General features: G+C 31.9%; 1 protein-coding gene across 1 annotated transcript in view; it reads right to left on the minus strand.

The window, feature by feature from the left end:
• Nucleotides 1-21,762, minus strand: part of LOC145323841 (follistatin-related protein 1-like) — a 56,552-nt gene extending 34,790 nt beyond the window's left edge. The window contains exon 1 of the mRNA XM_080166411.1: nucleotides 21,583-21,762. Within this exon, the coding sequence (XP_080022537.1) occupies nucleotides 21,583-21,636 (54 nt within the window). The 5' untranslated portion in view covers nucleotides 21,637-21,762. The remainder of the gene's footprint in view (nucleotides 1-21,582) is intronic.
• Between the last annotated feature and the right edge of the window lie 5,325 nt (nucleotides 21,763-27,087).

A 27,087-nucleotide genomic window follows, 5' to 3' on the forward strand; every position in this document is an offset into this window, starting at 1 on the left:
GGGTAAACTAAATTTACCCCTGCCAACAGATTTCAGGGGGGGTAATTACCCCCCCCCCCCCCCAAGCAAATTTTACCCCCAATGTAAAAATTTTGGGGGGGGGTAAAAAAAATTTGCAAAAACGAATTACCCCCCCCTTCAAAAATTTTTACCCCCCCCCCAAAATAAAAAGCTTGGACGGGCTTGGATGTTCTTGATCAGATATTATATAGTTCCACCAGATTAAAACAGTTCTAAATAATCTTCCAAAGTATCTTGCTTACCGCTGAACTTACATGGTTCTCCTGTACAATTCAGCTTCTCATAGGTCCTAGCAAGGTTTGTAGCTATTTTGGGGTTGGGTAACACCACCCTCCCAAAAGATTAAGTCAAGTAAAATTACTAGGTTTCCTTGTTGACAACAGTTTGCTGTTTTTGTTCTTTTTCTCTCTGTAGCTTAAGATAATTTCAAAACTCATTAACCCATTGTAAGGAATCTTCAAATTGGCTTCTAAATGGTTTTAGGTTATTTTCTTTTTAGCTTCAAGTTTAAAGATGGTTTTGGGCTTTTTAATACAGAGCTACTAAATGTTAGATGCGCCGCCGCTATTTTTAAAAGCGAAGCTTTTCTATAATTAGGGTCGGTCCGTCCGTCCGTCCGTCCGTCGTTCCGTCCGTCCGTACGTCCGTCTGAGATAGATAGCTTTTATTCGTTAATTTAGGCATGTTAGAATTGTCCTATCGATTTCAAACTTTGCATGATGATTCCTGTAGTAGTTAGGTACGATTTAGAAAGCGTAGCAACTCTATAATCATTACCAGAATGTCCGTATGTCCATTTTAAACATGTTGATTTTTCTACTTTTTTAACAACAAATCTTTATGTGATCTAATTATCCGTTTGATCTGATTTTTGGTATATTGATTCCTGGGACAACAAAGAACAATAGTATAAGCAAAGCAACTCTATAATAATGTCCTAAAAATGTAAGTATGTCCAAAACATTATCCTGTATCAAGCAGTTTTTCAACAAATTTACTTACAATTTTGATTCGACTCTTTCGATACTTTTATATTCTGATTATTCAGTTCAGACAGTATACAAGTGTTAATTTCCGTTTGTCCCACCGTTTCAGTGCTTCGCTTTTATGGATGTTGTCATCCTTGTTTCTTAAAGAAATTGAGACATAGAGATGCTTAAAATGTGTGAAACACACTCTTTGATCTTAAATTCAAGTTTTATAAACACATTCTACACCCCAAATAGGAAATGCTGGTACTTCCAGGGACAATAGAGTTTAGTTTATAGAGTCGCTTTGCTTCAAGAATATGCCATGTCATTACAGCAATCTTCTTATAAGATTTAAAATTGATAGGGTGATTTTAACATGCAACATAAATGTCTGAGCTAACCTTAAATGTGCACAGTATATGTAGCCTGGCTTTTCATGTCGTCAGAGGAAAGTTAAGTAGTATCATAATAATATAGTTTAAAATAAAACAAGAAACTGTCATAAAGTTAAAATACTCGTTAAAATTCATTAATCATTCAATGAGGTTATAACCGTTGTTTGCGTGGATTCTAACTCAAAGCCAACATAATTAACTAGAAAACTTACTTTGGTGAAGCTTATAAAAGCGCCTATAAAAAATGACATCATACTGGCCTAACATTGGTCAATTAAAATGTATACTGGCCTGCCATTGGTAATTCAACCTTTGCATTGGCCTATCTCGGTCATTTGCATTGTATAATGTCATTTTTAAAAGCGAAGCTTTTCTATAATTAGGGTCGGTCCGTCCGTACGTCCGTCCGTCCGTCCGTACGTCCGTAACGGATAGCTTTTTCCGTTAATTTAGGCATGTTAGAATTGTCCTATCGATTTCAAATTTTGCATGGTGATTCCTTTAGTAGTTAGGTACGATTTAGAAAGCGTAGCAACTCTATAATCATTACCAAAATGTCCGTACGTCCATTTTAAACATGTTGATTTTTTACTTTTTTAACAACAAATTTTTATGTGATCTAATCATCGGATGGATCTGATTTTTGGTATATTGATTCCTGGGACAACAAAGTATAATGTAATAAGTGAAGCAACTCTATAATGAATTATCCTGTATCAAGCAGTTTTTCAACAAATTTACTTACAATTTTGCTTTGACTCTTATAAATTTATATTATGATAATTAAGTTCTAACACTATACAAGTGTTAATGTCCGTTTGTCCTACCGTTTCAGTGCTTCTCTTTTATGGATGTTGTCATCCTTGTTGTATAGGCACTATTAATAGATTTTAGTTTGAAACACTTTAAAATCCTATCCATGAAATCCCTGTTTAATATTTCTGAGATATTTTGCAAATATTTGGGGATGGATGGATGGATAAATGGATGGATAGGTACAAACACTAGCAAAATAAGAAAATTTTAATAAGAATTGAATAACTGTTGTTTAATCTTACTAGATTAAATTTTATGGTGGGCCCCCAATCCCTGTTTTCAAGGGCCTAGTTAAGCCTCTAGGTGCGTAGCCAAAATAATTATCATACGACGAGAATATAATTTGATATTTAAAACACTACAACCCTGTTTTGACGTCATAACATTAAAAAACTTCAAATATCAAAATTTATACAAATTCTTATATTACCTCATAAAATTCAATTAATTGAACCATTTAATGTTTGTGTGTAAATTAAACGAAGTTATGTTACATTAAATTGAAAAGGGTGTGGACGCAGTTGATTATTTTTTATGTCTTACCCTTCCCGGGAACCTTTTATCAAATATAAGAAAAGCTAACCTAGCAAAAACCAAAAACCACCACCCCTCATCTTCATTTATTTTAAAACATGGAGGTTCTGTGTTCGACCAAGCAGTTTCAGGAAAACCGCCACAGTGTTAAAGAATTTGGTTTTCCTGGTTTTCAGAACAATAATTCCTTTCCATAAATAAAAAGATGAATGTAAAAATATTTAAATAAGTTCAGTATAAAAAGGAAAAAGAACATTTATATCCATAATTACTGCATTAGAAATTTGTAAAAAAAAACGAACATGAGAGTAAGTTTAAATAAAAGAAAACAATAAGTTGTTAAACAGAATTTATATATAAATTAAACTTTCCAGCAAATAAATGTGTATTTTTCCATATGTACCAGTCTTTACAGATGTGTGTACGGTTTATTACTAAATGTAAAGACGCATTGAAGATAGTTATAGAGTAGCTTCTAACAAAATAATAGCCATTTACCCTCAAAAGTGCAGAGAAACCCCATCTCTTTTTTCCCTTGAATCAATTGAAACTAAGGGGAAGGGGGGTGGTGGGGGGGGGGTGGGTCAATAATTGTTTACTACTTTAGGTTAGGTTCGGATATGTTAGGTACAAGATAGCCGCCCGCAGGGTTAAAACACCGAAAGTATAGGGCCCACCACAGGGGCTAAGAATTAGAATAAAACTAAATTCACCCCCCTTCTTTATTTATAATTAATTTTAAAAAATAGGTAGGGGGATCTCAGTGACCGAAAGGCACATTGAGGGAAAGTACTAAATAATACACTGAAGCTATTACACATGTGTTGAATGTGTGTTTTCAAAGTTTTCCAAGTAAAATGGGTTAAAACTTTAGCATAGCATTTGATAACATACATATAATATATATGAATATGAAATATAGTTCATATATGGATTAGCTTACAAACTTTAAAGACGTTGCTTTAACTTTGGGTTGTGTAATTTCTAATTTAGTAGTTTTAATGTTTTTTCTAAACCATTTATTTTTATATTCTAGTTGCTTCGCCGCTTCTAGCCTCTTAGAGAACCCGCTTGGGTTAGGTTTGTAAAAATGGAATGGATATTTTATCATTATGAGTTGATCTAAAAAATAGCAAAAAACCTGTCCTGTACCAAGAATACTTAAACGTTCAAAGTAGTTAGTTACTTTAAGAAATAAACAAGCGCCTACACCCCTAATTTTTCTTATTTTTAGAATCTAGGAGAAGCTACCCTGAAAAGGAGAACCATAACGGTTCAACGGTTGGCAAGTTCCTTCGGTACAGACAGACAGATATCCTATTACTCAATTATAAGGATTAAACATTTAAACTACAGTTGGCTGCGCTAATTTTGGACATATATCTATTTTTGTTTATTTTTATTGCAAAGCCCAAGTATAAAATGTACTTGAAGGTGTTTCCCCAGCGAATTTAGAAGTACTTTTATTCTTTACATACTGATGGCCAATTATAGCGCTTACTTTATGTACATTTTCCACCTACTTAATTGGCTTTTGTCCTGAAGTGGACAAATAAGGGAGAAAATTTACAACAACAAAAAAATACATGCGCAGCAATAAAAAGCCACAAATAAAGAAAAAAAGAAAGGAAAAAATTAAAAATCTGGATTATTTACTCACAATTATGATGATGAATTCATAAACCATTTTTTGGGCTTATAAAAAAAGAGTATACAATAAATAAGTGCTTCCTTTTGTTCATATAAGTACATTTTAAAAAAACCTTATTTACATATCTAAAAAATGCACATTTTTATACTTTCTTACATATATCTCACATTAAAAATGGCCAATACATTTTTATGGATATAACTTTTTGTGATAATCATTTTTAAATCTGTTAAATTTAACCTTTATAAGGAAAAAACTAATTTGCTTTTCTGTTTTTGAGTATAGTTTTTCTTTATATGGCCGTTTTTTTTATGTGTTTTTGTAAGTTTAATCAATAGATATATGAGTAAAGATTTTATACTGTGTTTATATTTTCAATGCTATTGGTGATATTAAAAGACCCAATTGAAAGACGGCAAAGGGCCCCACACCGTGGTTAGTAACATTTAGCTCGTGCCCCCTCTATTTAACTTCAATGTTTTAATGGCCATTAATTAATTACTACATTTTTTTGTTTCTAATATAATCTTTGTTCTGATTTTTGTATGTAATTTTGCGGTCTTAAAAAAAAGAATATCTCATCTTTCCTCTGCAAAGCAATATAGACAATTGTTTACTATAAAGATACCATTTCCAATAAAAATATTTTCCTACATAACAATATGTAAACAAAACAAAGAATATCCTCAATCTATGTATACAGGGTGTCCAACTTTTAAAACAAATACAGGGTGTCCAACTTTCTAAATATAAACAAGGTGTCCAATTTTCTAAATACAAACAGGCTGTCCAACTTTCTACTTCCATACAGGGTGTCTAACTTTTATATAAATACATACAATGTGCCTAACTTTTTAAATACATACCGGGTGTCCAACTTATTAAATATATACAGGGTGTTTAACTTTCTTTCATTAGGTTTGAGTCATAAATATTTTCCTAAACACGGTATGCAAACAAAAAAGCTTTTTCGACTGTTCTCAAATAAAGTCCTAAATAAAACATCATTTCTTTATATACAGAGAGTCACAAAAATCTTTCAAAACTAAATGTTCACATATCCTTAAGCTTTTTACACAGTGTGTCCCAAAAGTAATTCTAATTATAATGAAGAAAAATAAGAGTGTCCCATAAATATATTCAAATTACATAATGCATGAGATTCAAAGATGCTTTTAATGTTATTTGATTTGTTGGAGTAAAAAATATTTTTTCAAAGCAATTTTCTAAATTTTTTGTTCTGCCATGTAAGCTCTTAATAGTGCATGCCTATAAAAATAACGACATACAATAAAAATGACCAATTATGGGCCAATCCACAAACTAAATTACTAATGGCAGGCCAGTATACATTTTAATTTACTTATGGTAGGCCACTATGACGCCATTTAATTTTTTATAGGCACTATAAAAGCATCTTTGTTGTTGTTGTTGTAAATACAAGTCTCTGATTCTAACCTGAAGTAGGCTGTAAAAAACTGAATGTGGATTTATAGCAGACATATTTCACATCTTTGGTAAAGCCCTTGTTAAAGAAAGGGTATCATATTCTAAAGTATAAATAAGATAGAAAATTTGATGCACTTAAAGACAGTTAACACTCCTTAACATTTAGGAGATGTTAAAAATAAGATCAGGATAATGCCTTGGTCAAAAAACAGGTGTAAGATAAAAGTATTCACAAAACACAAAATTGTTCCTACTTGTTTTTAAGCATTATAAGAAAGTAAGAAAATGTCAGTGTGTATGTCTGTCTTTAGCGAAAGATCTTGCTAAATCTTAAAATAATACAATTCTCTTTACAATAAAGCTTTTAATAGACTCAGAAAAGGTTTACAGCTAATTTGGGAGGGTGTCTCAACTATTTCCAGAGAAAATTTTCAAAAAAAAATATCCCGCCCTCAAACTTTTCTTACTTAACTTATCCTCCCCATTTTCTCAAGTGCCCCTAGAGCGCTCTAGGGGCGTATTTGCTTGTAAATCTTTAATGGAAATGAAAAACATATTTTTTTACTAAAATATATCCTTGTCCATATTCTTTAGTGTAATGCAGTGGATATTTATCTTTATCAAAAACCAAACTAGATACAATAAAATGGTCTTTACAAAGAAACAAGGATGACAACATAAAAGCGAAGCTCTAAACTCAAACGGTATGTCAAACAAACATTAACACTTGTAGAGTGTCAGAACTTAATATCAATTTATAAGTACAATTACAAAGTACAATTATTTGATTATTAATACTTGATTTTGGAGATGCTTCGCTTGTGATATTGTTGTCCTATGAATCATTATTTCAATAGGATAAAAAAATAATAATAAAAAGTGGGCATAGGGACTTTATTGTATCTATTTTAGAATTTCCTAAATTGTACCTATCTGTTATAGGAATCATCTTGCAATTTTAAAACCTATAGGACAAATTAACATGCCTAGATCAACGATAAGAACTATCCCTAATTGTATAAAAGCTTCACTAAAAAATAATAAAAGAACAGCAACTATACCCTAAAGAAACACTTATTGTTCACCTTATTTTGTTTTTGCTGATTAAATATTTATTCCTAATACCTATTTACCTACTCTGCATTATTCACACCAGGGATATTTAGGGATAAGACAATAGATAAAAAATTTATACAACCACAAAGGGGGAGGAGTTAAGAGATGTTTAACCCCATAAAACCCTTCATTTTACCTATATCAAAATTTACATTAGATCACCCCTCGTCAAACCTTTTTACCCCCTTAAACAAGCTTGGATGTCCTTGTATACATCCCCAATTATAATAAACAAAATAACCCCATCTGTTTTTTGGCTACTACAAATTTGGAACCACCCTTGCAAAATGCAATGAAAGGTACCAAAAGTTTTTAAGCTAACTAATAAAATAACGCGATTATAAAACTTTGGGTTTTAGTGTAATTTTCAGAACAATGCTCCCTCCCTCCCTGATTAACATACATAAACTAACAAAAATAAACAATATTCTATACATATTTAATGACATACAGTATGACGTGTAAATATGGGGGTTCTTTACAGAAAATATAACAATTAGAACACCATCATAGATTTTGAATAAAATTAAAAATAACGAGAGGGGAGGGGTAGTTTTTGGTTGTTTGTTTAATTAATTAGGTCAGGTTAGGTTAGGTAACCCTGCAGAGTAAGGACACCCGCATGGATAAGGCATAGAAGAAAATAGCACTATTATCTAAGATTTTCTTTGCTCTCTATGCGTAAAAAAGTTCGGTTCAGAAGTTTTCAAAATCTTAAGCAACTGACAAAAAACTTAACTACTTTATATAACAGGAAAATAAATAAAAACTTTTTATAACTATATCTATATTATTATTATTATTATTATATGTTTGTAAATATTAATAACGAAGCTTTTTTCCTTTGGAATACTATTAATATCATATTACGATATGCTACACAACAACAATAAAATTATCCATAATAACAAAGTTTTAAACTGCAGATTAATAATTCTAAAAATTCTTTGTAGTAGATTTTTTACCAAGGCCATATTCAAACAGACTGAAACTTTTCTATAATTAAGGTTTAGATGTCCGTACGTAATGGTCAACTGTTTTATTTAATCTAGGTATGTTAGAAATGTCCTATCCAATTCAAACATTGGATTCTATAATTGTTACCAGAAATTATTTCTAGAACAAAAACGTTCAATATTCTTAAGTGAAGCATATCTTTTTAATCAAGTCCTAAAAATGTAAGTGTTATCTTTTTTCATATTCTGATTATTAAGTTTTAACACTGTACAAGTGTTCTTTTGTTCTATGGTTTGATTTCAGAGCTTTGATTTTGTGGATGTTGCCATCCTTTTTTTTAATGATAATATGGAGTGCCAGAAAATAGAGATGCTACGCTTCCTCAGGAAAGATATTATGTTTACTTATACAAAGTAATATCTTTTTATATATTGATACTTCTAAGTTTGATTGTATATAAAAAATAGGTTCTATAAAATGTGTCGAAGCTACTCCACACTACAACTGTCTTAGTAGGTAGGTATGTCTGTTATTTTTTACTGTCTGATAGTCTGATGTTAAATTGAGCAGATTTTGTTTTTCTTGTAGACTTCAGATACTTTAATCCTTATCCGGGGGGCATGCAATTAATCACTATTCAGGGGTAGGCGGGAGGGGGGGGGGAATACCCCCCTCATCCTATCTCACCATTATTTACTGTTACGGCAATTTAAAGGGGAGGGGTGAGGTTAAAAGCCCCCTCATTCCTCTCAGGAAAAGGGTTAAGAAAGTTTTGTCACTAATAGTCAATTAGTGTTAGGTTCGACATAAGTAAAATGGGCTGTAAATAAAAATATTAATATGTACAACTATCAAACCTAATCCGTACAGATGCATAAACAAATACATTTATTATTATATTCTTATATGAGATGTATTCAATACATTGTTATTTACTAGCGGCTGTGCCCATTGCATCTAGGGGCGCGCTTTTAGAAGGGATATATTTAGATAAATAACCTAAAAATGCCTCAAAACATAATTTTTCAAAATTAGGCCAAAACTATCCTAAGACCTATACAAAGCTTCCCCAAAATAGTTCAGGAATTATCAAATCTTGAGCTATATGCAAAATTAACCTTACGCCTATTTATATAAAAGGTGAGTTTTTAAACAGAGCTGAATCTTTAAATCAATTTAGTGGTGAGCCAGATCGGGGTGAGCTAACTTTCCACCAATGAGAGCACAGCATTTTATGGTGAAATGCTTTGGTATAGAAACAGGTGCAAGTTATAATAAAGTCACATTTGGAACTGGGGCACCTCGGGGCCAACAAAACAGGAAGAAATCCTTATTTTATAATGAAAACTGTCAAAAAATCGATTATTAGTATGAATAACTATTAATAACATGCGTAGAGCTCTGAGTGTGATTCTGTCAAATTTCATATTATTCCTACATATTGACGTTTTCTATTAAGATATTTACTTATTCTTTTCTAGTAGCGAAACTATGCTATAATTAATCTATCAGTTCGTCAGTCCGCCAGTCTATATATTAAGATATTTACTTATTCTTTTTAAGTAGCGAAGCTATGCTATAATCAATCTATCAGTTCGTCAGTCCGTCAGTCTATATATTAAGATATTTACTTATTCTTTTTAAGTAGCGAAGCTATGCTATAATCAATCTATCAGTTCGTCAGTCCGTCAGTCTATATATTAAGATATTTACTTATTCTTTTTAAGTAGCGAAGCAATGCTATAATTCATTATCATTACAGTTCGTTAGTCTGTAATGGTGTGGGGGAAATGTAATTTTCTCAGATGCTTTTCAAGATAGATGGTTATAATATTTTGGTGAATTTTCTTTGAACACTCAACATCTGTCCGTATTTCCATTCATTATTGTTTTTTGCTTTGCTACTTATAAACCTCGTAAAAGTGTCGAACTATGACGTCAGTAAAAAAATAACAATCAACCAATGAGAAGCCAGTATTCACTATAATTGACCAATGGAAAAATATATAGCGGTCTCTCATTGGTTAATTATTAATTTTTTTCTGACGTCATAGTCAGACACTTTTACTAGGTTCCTACTTATAGATCTGGCATCCTTGTTACATTACAGAGAAATAATTGTTTATTTGCGATGTCACCATACATTTAAGTGTTAGGTGTTGGTTTTGTAGGTATGCTTTTATGTATCTTCTATGTTAAGCAAATGCTTTGGAAAGGTCAAAAATACATTAAATTACTAATTTCAATCCAAATTGGAATAAAATAGAATCCCAAAAATATTACTATATTTTCTTTTATTGAGATAAGTATTAAGTATACCGTCCAACATTTTTAAAATTTTGTTTAAATTAAATTTTAAATTTTCAAGTTCATAATGAGTTTAAAATATGAAGTTTTAAGTTTTTCGGGAAAAACTTGGTTAGTTAGCAGTTATTTAGCAAGTGTTCATTCAAAAATGCAATTATGGTGTTTCAATGTAGCAGCAGAATTAGTGAATTGAATAATAATCATTCTCATTATCTAACTAAATGCCAAAATGGCTCTTTTTTATTAAAAATTAGGTAAATTCTTAATAAATAGGGCTGGTACAAATAAAACCTACAAATTCTATAATTTAAAGTTGTATGTTTTTTTGTCTAAAGCTAAAGATCTCTTAAAATGCTGTTCCAAATTGGTTGTACATTTTTGTCCCTTAGAGGTGTTTTTAAGGGTCTTTTTTCTTGAGCTCAACCCCCCCCCCCTTTTAAAAAAATAAGCCTTTTTCGCGCATTTGTGTTGACTGTGATACAACTGTACAGTGTACATTATTGATACTTAGCAATTCCTTTGTAGGCCTTCTCTTTTGGTTACGAAGAGCTTGCATCCGTTTAGCCGCTATAATCCTTAACGTTTTTAATATTTAGGAGGGAATCGAAACATTTCATCAAAAACTGTACAAGCTACTTGACTTTCATTTTAGTTAGCTAATATTCTTTGCCCTTGAACTTATAGAATGTCGATAATTATGTCTCAATATGAGTATGATAGGAATAATAGTTTTCAAGACTGTGCAATTGGCTTCTATTGAAGATAGACAGCTGAAATATTTGCCAAGATTTTCCTGATAAAAAAGCACCTACTCTAGACCTTATTTTGACCGTCCGTTGGTCGATAATGCTTTAGGGAAAAATCCTAAATATAATTTTCCTGGCTATTAAAGCTAGAAAAATTTTAATATTTCATTAAATTCATATTTAATTTTTAGTACAATCTTTCTTAAATTGTAATATGTGTTTAAATATTTTTTGTATGCTTTTTTTTGTAGAAACACTTTTTCATCTCTTGCAAGTTATGTATTCTGAAAGCAGAGCTTTTCTACAATTATAATATTGTCAGAACATACAAAATAAATAAAGTAGTTGTTCTACCAAATGAAATCTTTCCATTTAGACTTAAGTAAGTAAGTTCTATTAATTCCAAAAAAAAGTAGTACTGGAAAGTGTTATGTGTGACGTCATAAAAATACGTCTAAATCCAGCTCTTTTTTAGGGGTTTCCTTTCCCACCAGCGCTTCCCAAAAGATACAAGCTTTCTAAAGATTTTTCACACATATCCTATTAGCTATGTTATTTTTGTATTGATGTCATCCTTGTTTTTTGTTTGGGCGCAAGTTTGTTAACTTAAATGAGTATTTCCAAGCCTGCACAAGTGGCATTTAGTTTGCAGTTTTTAAAAAAGTTTTAAAAACAAGGATGGGAAAAGCAAAGATTGTATTGCCAAAATTTACTATTCAAGCTGTATGGCAACTATTTAAATCAACAGAAATTTATAAACTAATTAAAATTAAAGGGTCTTGAAAGTTGTATTTTGTTGTCAAAATTAGAAGATAGTAGAGTGGAAACATTTATAATATTATTTACACAAAAACATCTGGAATTTAGGAATCACTTTTCAGGGAAAACCTCGCCTTGATCGAGATTAATGATTCCCCATCCTCCCATTCTACTCTTTAAGTCCTAGATATGTATTTAAATAAGACAACTTTTATTTCTAGTAACATGATAAAACCATTAACATAATCTAGTCATAAACTAAAAAATATAGTTGTAACTTGAAGAGTTGCAACGCACCAAAAATAATTGGTGTGTAGGACGTGGTGAAAATGCACAAAAATTTAAATTTTCTTGTGTATGGCAAAGGTCAGGGGGATATGGAACCTAGAGAAAAACTGTTTTGGGGGGAGGTATCTAAAGGGGTTGAATACAACTCCTAAAGAATCTACTCCCTACACCTTTCTACATTCCCCCATGACAAAGGTTATATATCCCCTGATACACCCCCTTAAAACAGCCAAGAGGGCTGTCAACTTAAAAAGTCACATCCCACTACAACCTCCTTGATTTGGATTGAGGGGGGGGGGGGGTATTAAAATTTTGATTGCGCTTCGTGCACCTCCCGGCAAAACCCTGTACACGCAACTGTTTGCAATCAACCAGCCTCAAAACCTTTTTATTCTTTTCTCTATTATTATCAATTATAGCATGCTAATGTACAAGAAAATATATAAAAATTGTTGATATTTTTTTTAGAAGCGCCATGTTTTTTTTTCATAGTTTTGTAACATAGACCTAAAACAGACAAACATACATCAAGTCTTTTTATATTTGTTTATCCCTATCTCTGGGTGTGGCCTAAAATTAGCAGACCATCATGAATATTAAATTTTAGAGGTTAATTTCATCTGATTCTGACAAATATTCTCAAAATTTATTCTACCACTATTCTGATAATATATCTATAATCTATTTATTACAAAAGAAGAGACAATGCTGAATTTATTCTTTTTTAATCGTTCTATGCTTCCAAAACATATCAGCTACAAAGGGAAAATTTAGGCATTGAGTTTTTAGGAGGGTTTAGGGTGGAGGGGGAAGTTTTTTTGTCTTTAAAAATAAAATTTTCCTGTCCAACCCTTAAGATTCTACAAATTCATAACCACGTTATCTTATTCGTTGGCTTTTTAATTTTAGTTGGTTAGTTTCCATACTAGTAGTGTCTAAACATATCTACCAATAATCTAACTAAACTACCTTACATCATTGGGGATTTCCTAACTACTAAGATCCCAGTATATCAAATAAAGAATATAGTTTCAAGTTTTCTATTGATATATTCTCATAACAATGATCCCTTTACCTGAATTTTCGTGAATATTATATTTTAGAGGTTACTAACTTTGTTTTTAAAGTAAACTTTTACATATTAAAAGCTAAACTATTATATAATTAGGTAATGTTCTTGTGTTTAACACTAAGAAATATTTATCAATTATAGTTTTATAAGAGGGGGGGGGGGGAGGTTAGGTACCTTCCCTGAAAATAGGGTTAACCTTTACTTAACCTATATTAGGCTTTACTGTAAAAGAGAACCAAATCAGTCCAGCAGTTTGCGACACCCTTCGCTACAAACATAAAGACATCCGGTTACTTTTATATAATTATAAAAAAATAGTCTGAATTGTTGTTGAACAATATTGCAAGCAAAACATTTATTAATTTGATAGCGAGTCTTAATTAATAGTTTATGGATGTTGTCATCCTTGTCCTAAAAGTAAACTTTGTAATTTTAACATTTAACAACTTTAACTTTTCAAGTAGGTACACATCAAAATATAAATAGATATGGGTTGTTTGTCATTAAGATCTCGCTAACAACTATATCAAGAGAGCCTTTTAAATGTTCTGATTTGAATGTTTTTATTTCTGAAATGTAAGGTAGAGTGGTTATGGGCGTATTAAATAAACCGATTGTTTCACAAAATTTAGGAAAGTTTAGTGTGGGTCTTTAGCAAGTTTTAAGCTATTTAAAATAATGGGTACGCCAACTATTTTGGAGATATAAAGCCCCAAACTAAAACAAAGCCAAAACCTTTCATTGAAGGTTAAAACTGCAAAACTCTTCACTCATGCATACACACACATACACACACACACACACACATACACACACACACACACACACACACACACACACACAGACAATCATGACGAAAAACAAATATTTGGACAAAGCAGATTATTTAGATTTAGGCAACTAAATGAATTTATATAAGTACAAACGCAACTTTTCTAACGATGTGCTGAATTTCAATTTTCAAATGTGTACGTTGTTTCCGCGGTGTTTCCTCATCCTTTCTCAATATTTTGAACGTGTAAACTATTTATACATTCAAAACTTTAATTTTCAAATTTTGATTTTCTTTTTGGGAGTTTGAAGCTTTTTTAGCTAGTAGTAAATATTGAGATAGGATGAGAAAACACCGCGGAAACTGCGTACACATTTGGAAATTAAAATTCAGCACATCCTTCTAACTATCTTTTAAACATATTTTATTTATATTTGTTTCGTTTATTATTAGGGCGAAGCAACTCTATAATCCTCTATGTCTGACTGTTTGTCCGTCCATATCGGATAGCAGTCTTTGTTATTTCTATATCAAATCCTAAAAATGTAAGTATGCCCTTCTATCATATCCTCTATTTACGCAATTTTGCAACAAATCATAATTTTTTTAGAATAACAAAATAAGTTCTGACCCACTTTAAGAGTTGCTGTTCGTTTGACCTTTTCTTTAGAGCTTTGCTTTTATGAAAGGCGTGATCCTTGTTTTTATAATGTATATTCCTAATCCTGCATAAACACCACACAAAACTTTGTTTCAACCAGCTTTTAATAAAAAGAAAGGCTGTCAAAACAAAACAACATTTACATTGATTAAAAGTTAGATGTTTATGTTTTTCTTATATGATTAAAATCTTCAAACTAAACTGAATAGCCTGAAAATTTCAGAAAAGGTAGTATTTAGCACTTTGGGAGCATAAGGCTTTTGTGAAATGATTAAATTGCCTTATTGAATCAAAACTTCAGGTATGTTCATTCACTTAGCAAAAGTTAATTTTAGCAAAGCTACTTTATAAATTAAAATGCTCGTCCGTATGTGATTTTCTCGACTACTATTTTAAATTTATAACTAAATACTTTTGTAAAGATTTCCTTTACCATTGAGCATCCAGTATGTAATATATAAGGTCCGATGATCTGATATAAAATAATTATAAGTAAGGTTTCGTGAATTCCATATATATCATATGAACACTGAACATCTGCTCTAAAACTGACTTTGTCCGCTTGTTCAACCATATTTTTTTTAGTTCTAGTTATGGATATTATCATCCTATTTTCCCCACTAATTTTCACATTTTTGTGTATTTTTAAATGAACACATAGGTAAGAAGAAAAAGGTAAAAAGATAAACTTAAAAGTTAAGATTTGTAAACAATGCACTCGGGGAGATGGGCTATGAAAAAATTAATAGATTTTTTTTTGTTCGGGTGCACGTACATACATACATAAAAAGAAAAACGATAATAAAAGAATTAAGGGGGGGGGGGGGAAGTTCTGACACATTTGCGTAAACGGTGATTATTGGCTTTATCTTTGGACTGAGAGGATAGGTTATTAGGGATAAAATCATTCTTATATGATGAATTTCCCCCAGATTTAAGATTTTTTGGATAGGCCTCCAGGTTCCGGAGCTCCAGGCCTCCAGGTGGTCTCTGGACAGGTAAAAAAATAAAAAAATTCTCATTTGAACAGTTAGAGGTAAGTTTATAAAACAACATAAGCTTCTTTTTATATATTATTTATATATTTGAAGAAAAAATTACAATCGGCCTCCAGGTTCAGGTGCTGCAGACCTCCAGGTGGCCTCTGGACAGGTATAAAATCCAAATTTCTTATTTGAACAGTTAGAGGTAAGTTTATAAAACAACATAAGCTTCTTTATATATATTATTCATATATTTGAAGAAAAAATTACATTCGGCCTCCAGGTTCAGGTGCTGCAGGCCTCCAGGTGGCCTCTGGACAGGTATAAAATCCAAATTTCTTATTTGAACAGTTAGAGGTAAGTTTATAAAACAACATAAGCTTCTTTTTATATATTATTTACATATTTGGAGAAAAAATTACAATCGGCCTCCAGGTTCAGGTGCTGCAGGCCTCCAGGTGGCCTCTGGACAGGTATAAAATCCAAATTTCTTATTTGAACAGTTAGAGGTAAGTTTACAAAACAACATAAGCTTCTTTATATATATTATTCATATATTTGAAAAAAAATTACATTCGGCCTCCAGGTTCAGGTGCTGCAGGCCTCCAGGTGGCCTCCGGTCAGGTATAAAATCCAAATTTCTTATTTGAACAATTAGAGGTAAGTTTATAAAACAACATCAGCTTCTTTATATATATTATTCATATATTTGAAGAAAAAATTACTTTCGGCCTCCAGGTTCAGGTGCTGCAGGCCTTCAGGTGGCCTCTGGACAGGTATAAAATCCAAATTTCTTATTTGAACAGTTAGAGGTAAGTTTATAAAACAACATAAGCTTCTTTTTATATATTATTTATATATTTGAAGAAAAAATTACAATCGGCCTCCAGGTTCAGGTGCTGCAGGCCTCCAGGTGGCCTCTGGACAGGTATAAAATCCAAATTTCTTATTTGAACAGTTAGAGGTAAGTTTATAAAACAACATAAGCTTCTTTATATATATTATTCATATATTTGAAGAAAAAATTACATTTGGCCTCCAGGTTCAGGTGCTGCAGGACTCCAGGTGGCCTCTGGACAGGTATAAAATCCAAATTTCTTATTTGAACAGTTAGAGGTAAGTTTATAAAACAACATAAGCTTCTTTTACTATATTATTTACATATTTGAAGAAAAAATTACAATCGGCCTCCAGGTTCAGGTGCTGCAGGCCTCCAGGTGGCCTCTGGACAGGTAAAAAATCAAAAATTCTTATTTGAACAGTTAGAGGTAAGTTTATAAAACAACATAAGCTTCTTAATATATATTATTAATATATTTGAAGAAAAACTTACATTCGGCCTCCAGGTTCAGGTGCTGCAGGACTCCAGGTGGCCTCTGGACAGGTAAAAAATCAAAATTTCTTATTTAAACAGTTAGAGGTAAGTTTATAAAACAACATAAGCGTATTTTAATATATCATTTATATATTAGAAGAAAAAATTACAATCGGCCTCAAGGTTCAGTTGTTGCAGGCCTACAGGTGGCCTCTGGACAGGTATAAAATCCAAATTTCTTATTTGAACAGTTAGAGGTAAGTTTATAAAACAACATAAGCTTCTTTATATATATTATTCATATATTTGAAGAAAAAATTACAATCCGCCAACAGGTTCAGGTGCTGCAGGCCTCCAGGTGGCCTCTGGACAGGTATAAAATCCAAATTTCTTATTTGAACAGTTAGAGGTAAGTTTATAAAACAACATAAGCTTCTTCTTATATATTAAAAACTACTTGCCTAGAAGGTATCAGAACTTAAAAGGCAGAATATGAATTTATGAGTCTAACCAAATTTGCACATATGCTATTAACGATGTGTCCATTATTTCAGATCTTGTTAAGTAGTCTAAACTGCCAGTAAATGTATATATGAAAATTTTGTTAAAAAAAATTTGCACCCCATCCTAGATTATCTGAAATTAAACATTTAGGTATTATACTCTTAGGATTTATTTTTCTTCAATTTAAAATTTTGAGTACAATAGAACCTGGCCTAGGCCTTCTGACCTGCCTAGCCATGGGTACTCAGCCCCCTAGCCTATAATCTAACCAAACCTAATTGTAAAAAAGTGCTGCTGCCAGGTTTTAAAGTTTAGTCGGGGGATAGCAAAATTTTCAAAATTGAAAAAAAAATTTTAAGAGGATAACGCCAACATTATTAGGTCCTACACATTGAGACTTCAAAGGTTTAAATTGTAGGAGTTAATGACATTATCTTTTTTTTATTTTTATCTGTTCAAAGCCCGAAGCTCCTGAGCCTGGAGGCCAATTGTAATTTAAAATTATACTTATTATAATATTATTTTGGAGGCCATTTGTAATATTGTTTCAAATATATAAATAACATATAAGCTAATTTTTTTTATAAGTTTACCGCCATCTGTTGAAATAAGAAATATTGATATTTTACCTGTCCAGAGTACACCTGGAGGCCTGCATCACCTAAACCTGGAAGCTAATTGTAAATTATTCTTCAAATATCTTTAAAGCATCTAAAAATAAGGTCATTTTGTTTTTTATGTAAACTTGACCTTTAACTGTTCAAATAAGATTTTTTTTATTTTTTTTAGCTGTCCAGAGACCACTTGGAGGCCTGCAGCACCTGAACCTGGGGCCAATTGTAATTTTTTCTTCTAATATATAAATAATATATTAAAAGAAGCTTATGTTGTTTTATAAACTTACCTCTAACTGTTTACATAAGAAATTTGGATTTTTTACCTGTCCAGAGGCCAACTGGAGGCCTGCAGCACCTGAACCTGGAGGCGGATTGTAAATTTTTCCTCAAATATATAAATAATATATAAAAAGAAGCTTATGTTGTTTTATAAACTTACCTCTAACTGTTCAAATAAGAAATTTTTATTTTTTACCTGTCAAGAGGCCACCTGGAGGCCTGCAGCACCTGAACCTGGAGGCCGATTGTAATTTTTTCTTCAAATATGTAAATAATATAGTAAAAGAAGCTTATGTTGTTTTATAAACTTACCTCTAACTGTTCAAATAAGAAATTTGGATTTTATACCTGTCCAGAGGCCACCTGGAGGCCTGCAGCACCTGAACCTGGAGGCTGAATGTAATTTTTTCTTCAAATATATGAATAATATATATAAAGAAGCTTATGTTGTTTTATAAACTTACCTCTAACTGTTCAAATAAGAAATTTGGATTTTATACCTGTCCAGAGGCCACCTGGAGGCCTGCAGCACCTGAACCTAGAGGCCGAATGTAATTTTTTCTTCAAATATATGAATAATATATATAAAGAAGCTTATGTTGTTTTATAAACTTACCTCTAACTGTTCAAATAAGAAATTTGGTTTTTATACCTGTCCAGAGGCCACCTGGAGGCCTGCAGCACCTGAACCTGGAGGCCGATTGTAATTTTTTCTTCAAATATATAAATAATATATAAAAAGAAGCTTATGTTGTTTTATAAACTTACCTCTAACTGTTTAAATAAGAATTTTTTTATTTTTTACCTGTCCAGAGACCACCTGGAGGCCTGGAGCTCCGGAACCTGGAGGCCTATCCAAAAAAATCTTAAATCTGGGGGAAATTCATCATATAAGAATGATTTTATCCCTAATAACCTATCCTCTCAGTCCAAAGATAAAGCCAATAATCACCGTTTACGCAAATGTGTCAGAACTTCCCCCCCCCCCCCCTTGAATATTATATACATTTATATATGCAGTGAAATTTTATTGATACGGTCATTTAGATGGAAATTTTCTTCCCGAATGGCAGTTTCCAAAAAGGTAAGCAGTATGCAGTTCTTTTAAGTTAGTTTAATAAACAAAAATAGCAGCCAATATTTAGTAGACTCTGCTTTGGTCAAACTTTAGGCTTCAAGATAAAAGCTGCAATTGCAGTTTGACCAAAATCGTATGATTTAGGTTAGGTCAAGAAATGTAGATTAGATTAAGAATTCCACAGGGTAAAAAGGGTATGGTCGACTATAAGTTTACTAACTTTTAATCTCTTTTTGCTTTAATCTTAAACTCCCATTTAATGATATCATTTAATCTTTTTCTAAAAAGGTTTTTTAATTTAATTTTTTTTTCTCAACAAAACACCTCAATTATAATTTCAAAGAACAAGACTAAAACCTTTTAAAGAAATATTAAACTAGCATTCCTTAGAAACTTAATCCTTATTTGAAATAAGATAGTTTAAAAGAAAAGGATATAATATACTATTATAATTGTCTTTTTAACATAGTAGTGCTACAAAGCTATACTGCTCTATTTTTCTTTTGAATAACTTTCTTTTCAAAATCTAATATTTCATACCAAAAAACATACATAGAATAAAACTATATCATTCTTTTTGAAATAATTCTTTTAACTCATTTTAAGTAATTTTTGAGTGTCATTCGGTACATATGTAATTTCTTTACTGTAAAACTTTGCGCTTCACTACATAGTGATTGTTGATTACGACTATATTTTCGTCTGCTAGCAAATTGCTTTCTGCTCTTTTGTAGCAGCTAATATTCACTGACCCAATGAAAAAAAGCGGCACAGGGTCCACGAGATGGGATCATACAGTTATTTTAACTCTTCCATCTCTATTGTTTTTCTCTAATAATTAACCTAACTTGACCTAAAAAGATAAGCTATCCCCCTCTCTTTTTTCGAAAAATATTGGGTGGGGGGAGGCTTTTGTCCTCAACAAGATACTTTGAGGGAAAACACCCAAAATTTGAATTGTAGATATTAAAAAGTTTTAAAAGGTTTTTTTTAAAGAATTTAATTACGGAATAGAACTTTGCAATTAGAGTCAGAGCCATGCATTTAATGGATGACACCACAAGACAATTTTTATAATTTGTACAATCAAACTTGGTTTTCACACTTTTTCGAGAAGTTTCATATTGTCCCTAGTCAGGATTCAAGCTATTTTTCATGAGGTTAGAATAAATTGATTTTATTAATGAATAATATTTTCTAGTATGGACGTTTTAAGATTTAAGTCAATACAGTATAACTTTTATGTTAAAATCAAACACCTTGGAAAAGTCTAAAAGTCCGAAATTATCATCTATCGTAAAACTAAATCATGATTGGAAGAATTGATTCTTTTTATATCCTAAATTATAAAGTATTAGTAGTTTTTGTCTGTTATAATGTTGTACAAATAATTTAAATTGTTATATATTCACCATTAAATAAAATTAGGATTAGGGTCGGATTAATTTAAATACAATTTTATTTTACTTTCTTTATTTTTCTCTTTCTATTAGTAAAATCATATAGAAATTAATTTTTTATAAATCTTAATTATATCTTATTTTTATATCAATTTATAAGAAGATAAAACAAGGTATTAAAATTCATAAATAACAAAAAAATCACAATTTTTCAACGAAAATACCGTTACTGACCAAGAAAATCATGTCATTAGCAAATATTAGAAATTTTAAAGAAAATTATGAAATAGAAATATTTTTGGTGTGTCTCTAGAACCAAACAAATATTCAATACAATCATATATAAATGTTGACGTACGGCTTGAGGTTCTAGTTACAAAGTAGCTACGCTCCTACCAATAAAATAAAATAAGGATGACAACATCAATAAGTAGCGAAGCACAGAAAAATCATGGTCGGGAATATGGACAAGGAGACTTAAACTTCATTTTTAAACTAAAGAATGGATTATTGGAGAAAAAATCATGAAACCTTTTTCACCTATTAATAAAGTTTTGATTTTTATATTATGCACGATGGCTGACAGACTAAGGGTAAAAGTAAATCGTATACTGAATGTTCAGCACAACGGTAAATTTAATTTTGATACTATAGTCTACAAAATTTTTTAAGAACAGACCAAAAACACCAAAGATATGGAGAAATATTTGTTGAAAAATCAAAAAAGCTACCTTTCCTTTCATCTTTGAATACACAAATCACTTGGAACGACGAGAAATTTAATTTTGATATTATAAAACTTTTTTTAAAAGTACCAAAAACGCCAGATATTGAGAAAAATAGCTAAATTTGGAATTATAGAGTAGCTTCTCTACTAAAAAAAAGACTGACCTGAACCCCTGACAAAACAATGAGCAAAGTAAGCATGTTTCTTTTTTCATTCATCTTTTTATCACTTTTTTTTCAACAATCTGTCACTTTTTTTCGATGATTTTTGTTGTTTTTTTTTCGGATATTTTTCACTTGTTCTAAAATTATTTTTCCTTTTATTTACATTTTTACATTATATCTGAAATTTTAAAATAGGAATTAGTGAAGTAAATCTTTTAAAAATAATTAAGGTCATGGTTAGCTCATTTGGTTGTTTGAATTGTCCTATTAATTGCAAACTATATTTACAATTAGGTACGATATAAGGAGCGTAGCAACAATATAACGTTGTCCGTACGTCACAAGCTAATTTTTAACTTTATTATACTTATTCTTATTATATTCTTATTCATTTAATTTCTAGGACAACAAGGTACAATACTTAAAAAGGCTGATTAATTTTATGGTCTGATAAATCCTTATAATTTGTATAATTTTATAGAAATCTTTAAACTTTATTTTTTTACCTATTTATACTTTTTTATTGTCATATATTCTTAATTACCAAATCTTTTCAAAATCATAATCCTACTATATGAATAAGCAAAATATGTATAAGTACAGATACATAACCCAGACAACTTCCTGGTCCAAGTGGATGGGACCTTTTTCTTCTGCTAGCAAATTGAGTTCTGCTCTTTTATAGCGACTCGGCCATGTTTTTATTTCCGACGCTATTGGCTGATATTTAAAAACCCAATTGAAAGTTGGCAAAGGGTCCCCACCCCGTGGGCAGAATTACATATAGCTCGTGCCCCCTCTATTCTTTTACATAAATAAATAAACATTACAAAATATGTAAAAATGTACTTTTCTTTCAGCATTATTTTAACCTTCAACTTACTTTACTATGCTAGCACAGATTGTTCAATTTCAGGGCTACAGGAACAAGTAATAAGAGGATAATATTTATTTTCCACGACCTTTGTCGGAGAAGACCGCATGGTAATGTGTTGCTCCTGTTTATTGGCCAAGTCATCCCCACAACTCTAACTATTTATGTCGCGCGACTGACATAGCAGTTGAAGGAATCATTTTTAACGTCTTTAGTCATAACGCGGTGTCGCTTTGAGATTCGAATTAAGAGCTCATGTGCTACGTGTTAAGCCACGGTCGCGGGTTAAGTAACAAGTTAAAGATACTAAAATTGTTGCTATGCCATGGCACCGAAACAGGGGCATTTTAACACCAAGCACAGTTCTGACTTCCAATCAAAAGTCGTGCAAACCATTGGTTGTTCGTTTTTACGCTATTGCTATATTGTTACTAGCGGCTTCGCCCCTAGCCTCTAGGGGCTTTGCCCCAAGAGATAATCTTTTTAAAAAATTTAAATTGTTTTTGGGAGGATGGAATTTTCATTTTTTAGGGGGTTGTCCCACCCCAAAGAATTAGCTTAAAACCACCACAGGACCAATAGGTATATACCCTGAAGAGTAAAATCCGATCAGTTTAGTGGTTACTAAGATCTTAAGCTTCAGACGGACAGTCGGACAGACAGACATCAAGCTACTTTGTATTATATAAAGAAATCTCTTTGTAAAAAAGGAAGTTTATTTCAATATATCTTTCCTTATATCTCTGAACGTACAGGAAGAAAGAAAAAGTTATTGGAATTATTGGATTGTTTATAAACAAAGCTGTGTAGGGAATATAAAAAAGGAAAATAAACAAGAACGATTACGTATAACAGTTGCTTAGAATCACAAGCAATTTTTAATTGAGCAGCTGTATTATCATTGGTCTGTGAACAACGTTAACAAATGCAGTAACTGTTTTTCAAACTTGTATATAAAAATGTATTAAGTACATAATTTCAAAAACATAAGTCTCCATCCACCCAGTAAAATAGCTCAAAGTCGTGTTTTAAATATATAAGAAAATTCTTCAAAAATCAGAACCTAATCAGTCAAGCAGTTGCTGATTTTTTTTCTTCTTACCCACAGACGGACAGGCAGATATCATTCTACTATTATAATAAAACTAGCGGCTGCGCCCTTAGCATCTAGGCTCTCTGTATTCAGAATAGGGAAAGCAAAAAAAAATCCTATGAAGACTTAAATCTTGGGTAATTTTTCAAATCTTAAACAGTAAAACATCCTTACTACTTTATCTAATAGACTGACTTTAATTACCAACGAATTTCAATTGCCCATTTAATTTTACTAAAAAACGAAGCTTTACAAAGTGTTTAAAAAATCAGCCATGTGACGTCATAAAAACTAGGGATGAGAAGAGAATGTTAAAGAAAATCCCTAAAAAAGAGATAAATAATCCCTCATTTTTTGACGTCACATGGGTAATTTTTTGAGACACTTTGTGAAGCTTAAAAAAACAATATTTCAAACCAATCAAACAAATCATCATAAATGCTAAGTAAAATATTTTCTTCTTCTCTATAAAGTGCTAATGATTACGGATATGTAAATAAAAGTCCTTTTTATTGGCCCCGAAGGGCCTAAATCTGATTTTTATTTACGTTTCATTAGAAAATATCTATCAACCACATGAGAACCGGTTTCATTCCGCAGAAAGTAAAGCAGATTTAAAACCGCGAGATGGAAATTATTATATTCTACAATTGGAGAGAAAAAATCCAATCATTCATTAATTTTTCCAATATTGATATTTTCATCAAAATTTTGGGTAGCACAGCTACTCTGTGTTGTATTTTGTCTGTATGTCCTATTATATAAAGTAGTAGGGTTGTTTTATTTTGTTTCATTTTGAAGATCTCGGAAAATACTAATCCTAATTGGTAGTACTCATCAGGGAAGCTTTATAAATGCCATGGTGTGGTTTTAGGCTATTTTTTATTCCTTCCCTACCCTCCCCTAAAGGTAAGGGGCGAAGCAACTAGTATTTATATTGTAATAAATAGACAAAAAAACAATTAATTGTCTCAAGATTGATATGCTAGGCAGGGTTCGGAAGCCGCAGCCGCAGCCTCAGCCTCAGCCACCATCAGCCGCGCGGCTTACGAGAAGCCTCAAAATCAGCCGCGCGGCTTCCTCAGCCACCCAATAAGCCTCAGCCTTAGTCGCAGCCGCGCGGCTTAAAGAAAACATAAGCCACTGTAAGCCTCAGCCGCATTCAGCCACTGTAAGCCTCAGCCACTGTAAGCCTCAGCCACAAAACTCCAATTCAGCCACATTAAGCCTCAGCCGCACTAAGCCTCATTCAGCCAACGCCCCTCTAAGCCTCAGCCGCAATCAGCCGCGCGGCTTATAGTTGGGGAAGCCTCAGCCACACTCAGCCGCGCGGCTGTTAATAATTTGAAGCCGCAGCCGCACTCAGCCGCGCGGCTTCAAGAAAGCCTCAGCCGCAGCTGCAAAGTTATGATTATGCCGCAGCCGCAGCCGCGCGGCTTGATATTTGTAAGCCGCAGCCTCAGCCGCAGCTTAATTTTTTAAATTCAGCCGCAGCTTTGACACAGCCGCGCGGCTGAGATATTGTAAGCCCCAGCCGCAGCCGCAGGTGCTAAATTAGTACAAGCCTCAGCCGTCAATTCAGCCGCGGGGCTTAATTTTCATTTAATTTTGTCTGTCTGAAGCTTAAGATCTCAGCAACCACTGAACTGACAATGTTGTCCTTCTCAGGAATCCTTTTACTAAAGTAACAGGATGTCTGTGTGTCTGTGTATCTGTGTGTCTGTACCGAAGGATCTCGCTAACCGCTGAACCGATCGGGTTCTCCTTAACAGTGTAGCTTCTCATAGGTCCTGGGAAGGTTTATAACTATTTTTTTGGGGGTGGGACACCCCCAACCCCCCAAAAAAATTAAAAATCCCCCCCCCCTAAAAGAAATAAAAAATTTAAATTTTTTAAACTAAAATTAAAAATGAGGGGGGAGGCAACTCCCCCCCCCCAAAAAAAAAAAAAATTCCCCCCCCCCCAAAAAAAATTTTTTTTTTTACTTTTCTTTAAAATTTAAAATAAGAAATTGGGTTATTAAATTTGACTCTCTCTCTTCTCAAGTGCCCCCTAGAGGCCTCTAGGGGCGTAGCCGCTAGTTATATATATATTGACATTGGATGGTTTTGAGCTAATTTTGGGGTGGGGGTCAGACATTTCCATCGCCCAAAAATAATTTTTTTAAATGTATTTTTTTTTAAATGTTACCTATACTTTTAAATTTTTTTATATTCTTTTATAAAAATTTTATCTTAATTTTTTTTTAAAATTACAACATAGAAACTACCATCTCGAACAACTACAAAAAGTTTGAACCTGTAATGTAAGAGCTCCAGTGGTGCAATCAGTTAGCGCACGGTTCTTCTACACTGTTATGCCGGGGTTATAAGTTCGAATTTCACCAGGAGCAATACGTTTTTGAACGTTGATACTTATGAATATTATTGAATACTATTTATAGGGTAACTGCCCTACTGACGTTTGCCTAATTTTATTGTTTTTAAAAGATACAAATTTTTCAGAATTTACTTAATATTCACTATGAATTTGTATTATCTTAAATTTTTTTTCTTGTACAAGTGGCCTATTTAGCTCAATGGTAGAGCACTCGTCTTGTAAACTAGGGACCAAGAGTTCAAACCTCACAGGGGGCAATCAATTTTTGTGATACTCAAGTTATATAGTAGCTTCTCTATTATTTTTCCGTTTAGGTACGCAATACTTGTTCTATATAATTAAGCTTCTCCTACTTAGATATTTATTCAATTTTAAATGTATTTAATACTTTGTGGTTGATGAGAGACACTGAAAAAGTTATGCAAAAAAAAGATTTATACATATTTCATTTTTCATAGTATTTTTAAATTAATGAAAATAATTAAATTAAGATTTGGGGAGGGGGGAGGGTGTGTGTGTGTGTTTATTTTGAACACAAATTATCCTAATATGTTTTCTAACAAAAAAAAATTAAACAGCGATGTATTTTACTTTTTAAAGTTGGTTAAAAAAAGGTCTGTAAAATGCAATAAATTGTCCTGTATAATATTCAAAATAAATCTACATAATCTTTATGTACTCGATAGATTGAAATAGTTAAATGATTATCATATATCATCCGATTTTGTTTATTTTACAAAGATGCTTACTAAAATTGATTTTATTTTCGAAACTGCAATTATTATAAAAAAAATGTTTCTTTATCTTTATCATTATGTTATACAATTTCTGAATTTATAAGCAATACATGAATTGATATATTATTACTTTGATGTTGTCCATATTTTCATGTGCTCTGATAAAGAAATAATCTCAGCTGGCTAAAATAACAATAACCCCCATACACCCCCTTTAATCCATCTCTCCCCTCTTATGGGATATATAAATGAACTGGCCAATAAATGAGGTCCATAATTTTATTAACAAATTTTCTTTTTTTTAATACATCCACATATTCTATTATATAAAGTGGTAATGTGAAGCTTCTTATTGATCCAGGGAAGGTTTATAATTTTTTTGGGGAAATGTATCTTTTCTCTCCCAAAAAAAGATGACCCTC

This window comes from Acartia tonsa, chromosome 7 (assembly GCF_053477335.1).
Source record: "Acartia tonsa isolate MP-2025a chromosome 7, ASM5347733v1, whole genome shotgun sequence".
In the NCBI taxonomy this organism is placed as follows: domain Eukaryota; kingdom Metazoa; phylum Arthropoda; class Copepoda; order Calanoida; family Acartiidae; genus Acartia; species Acartia tonsa.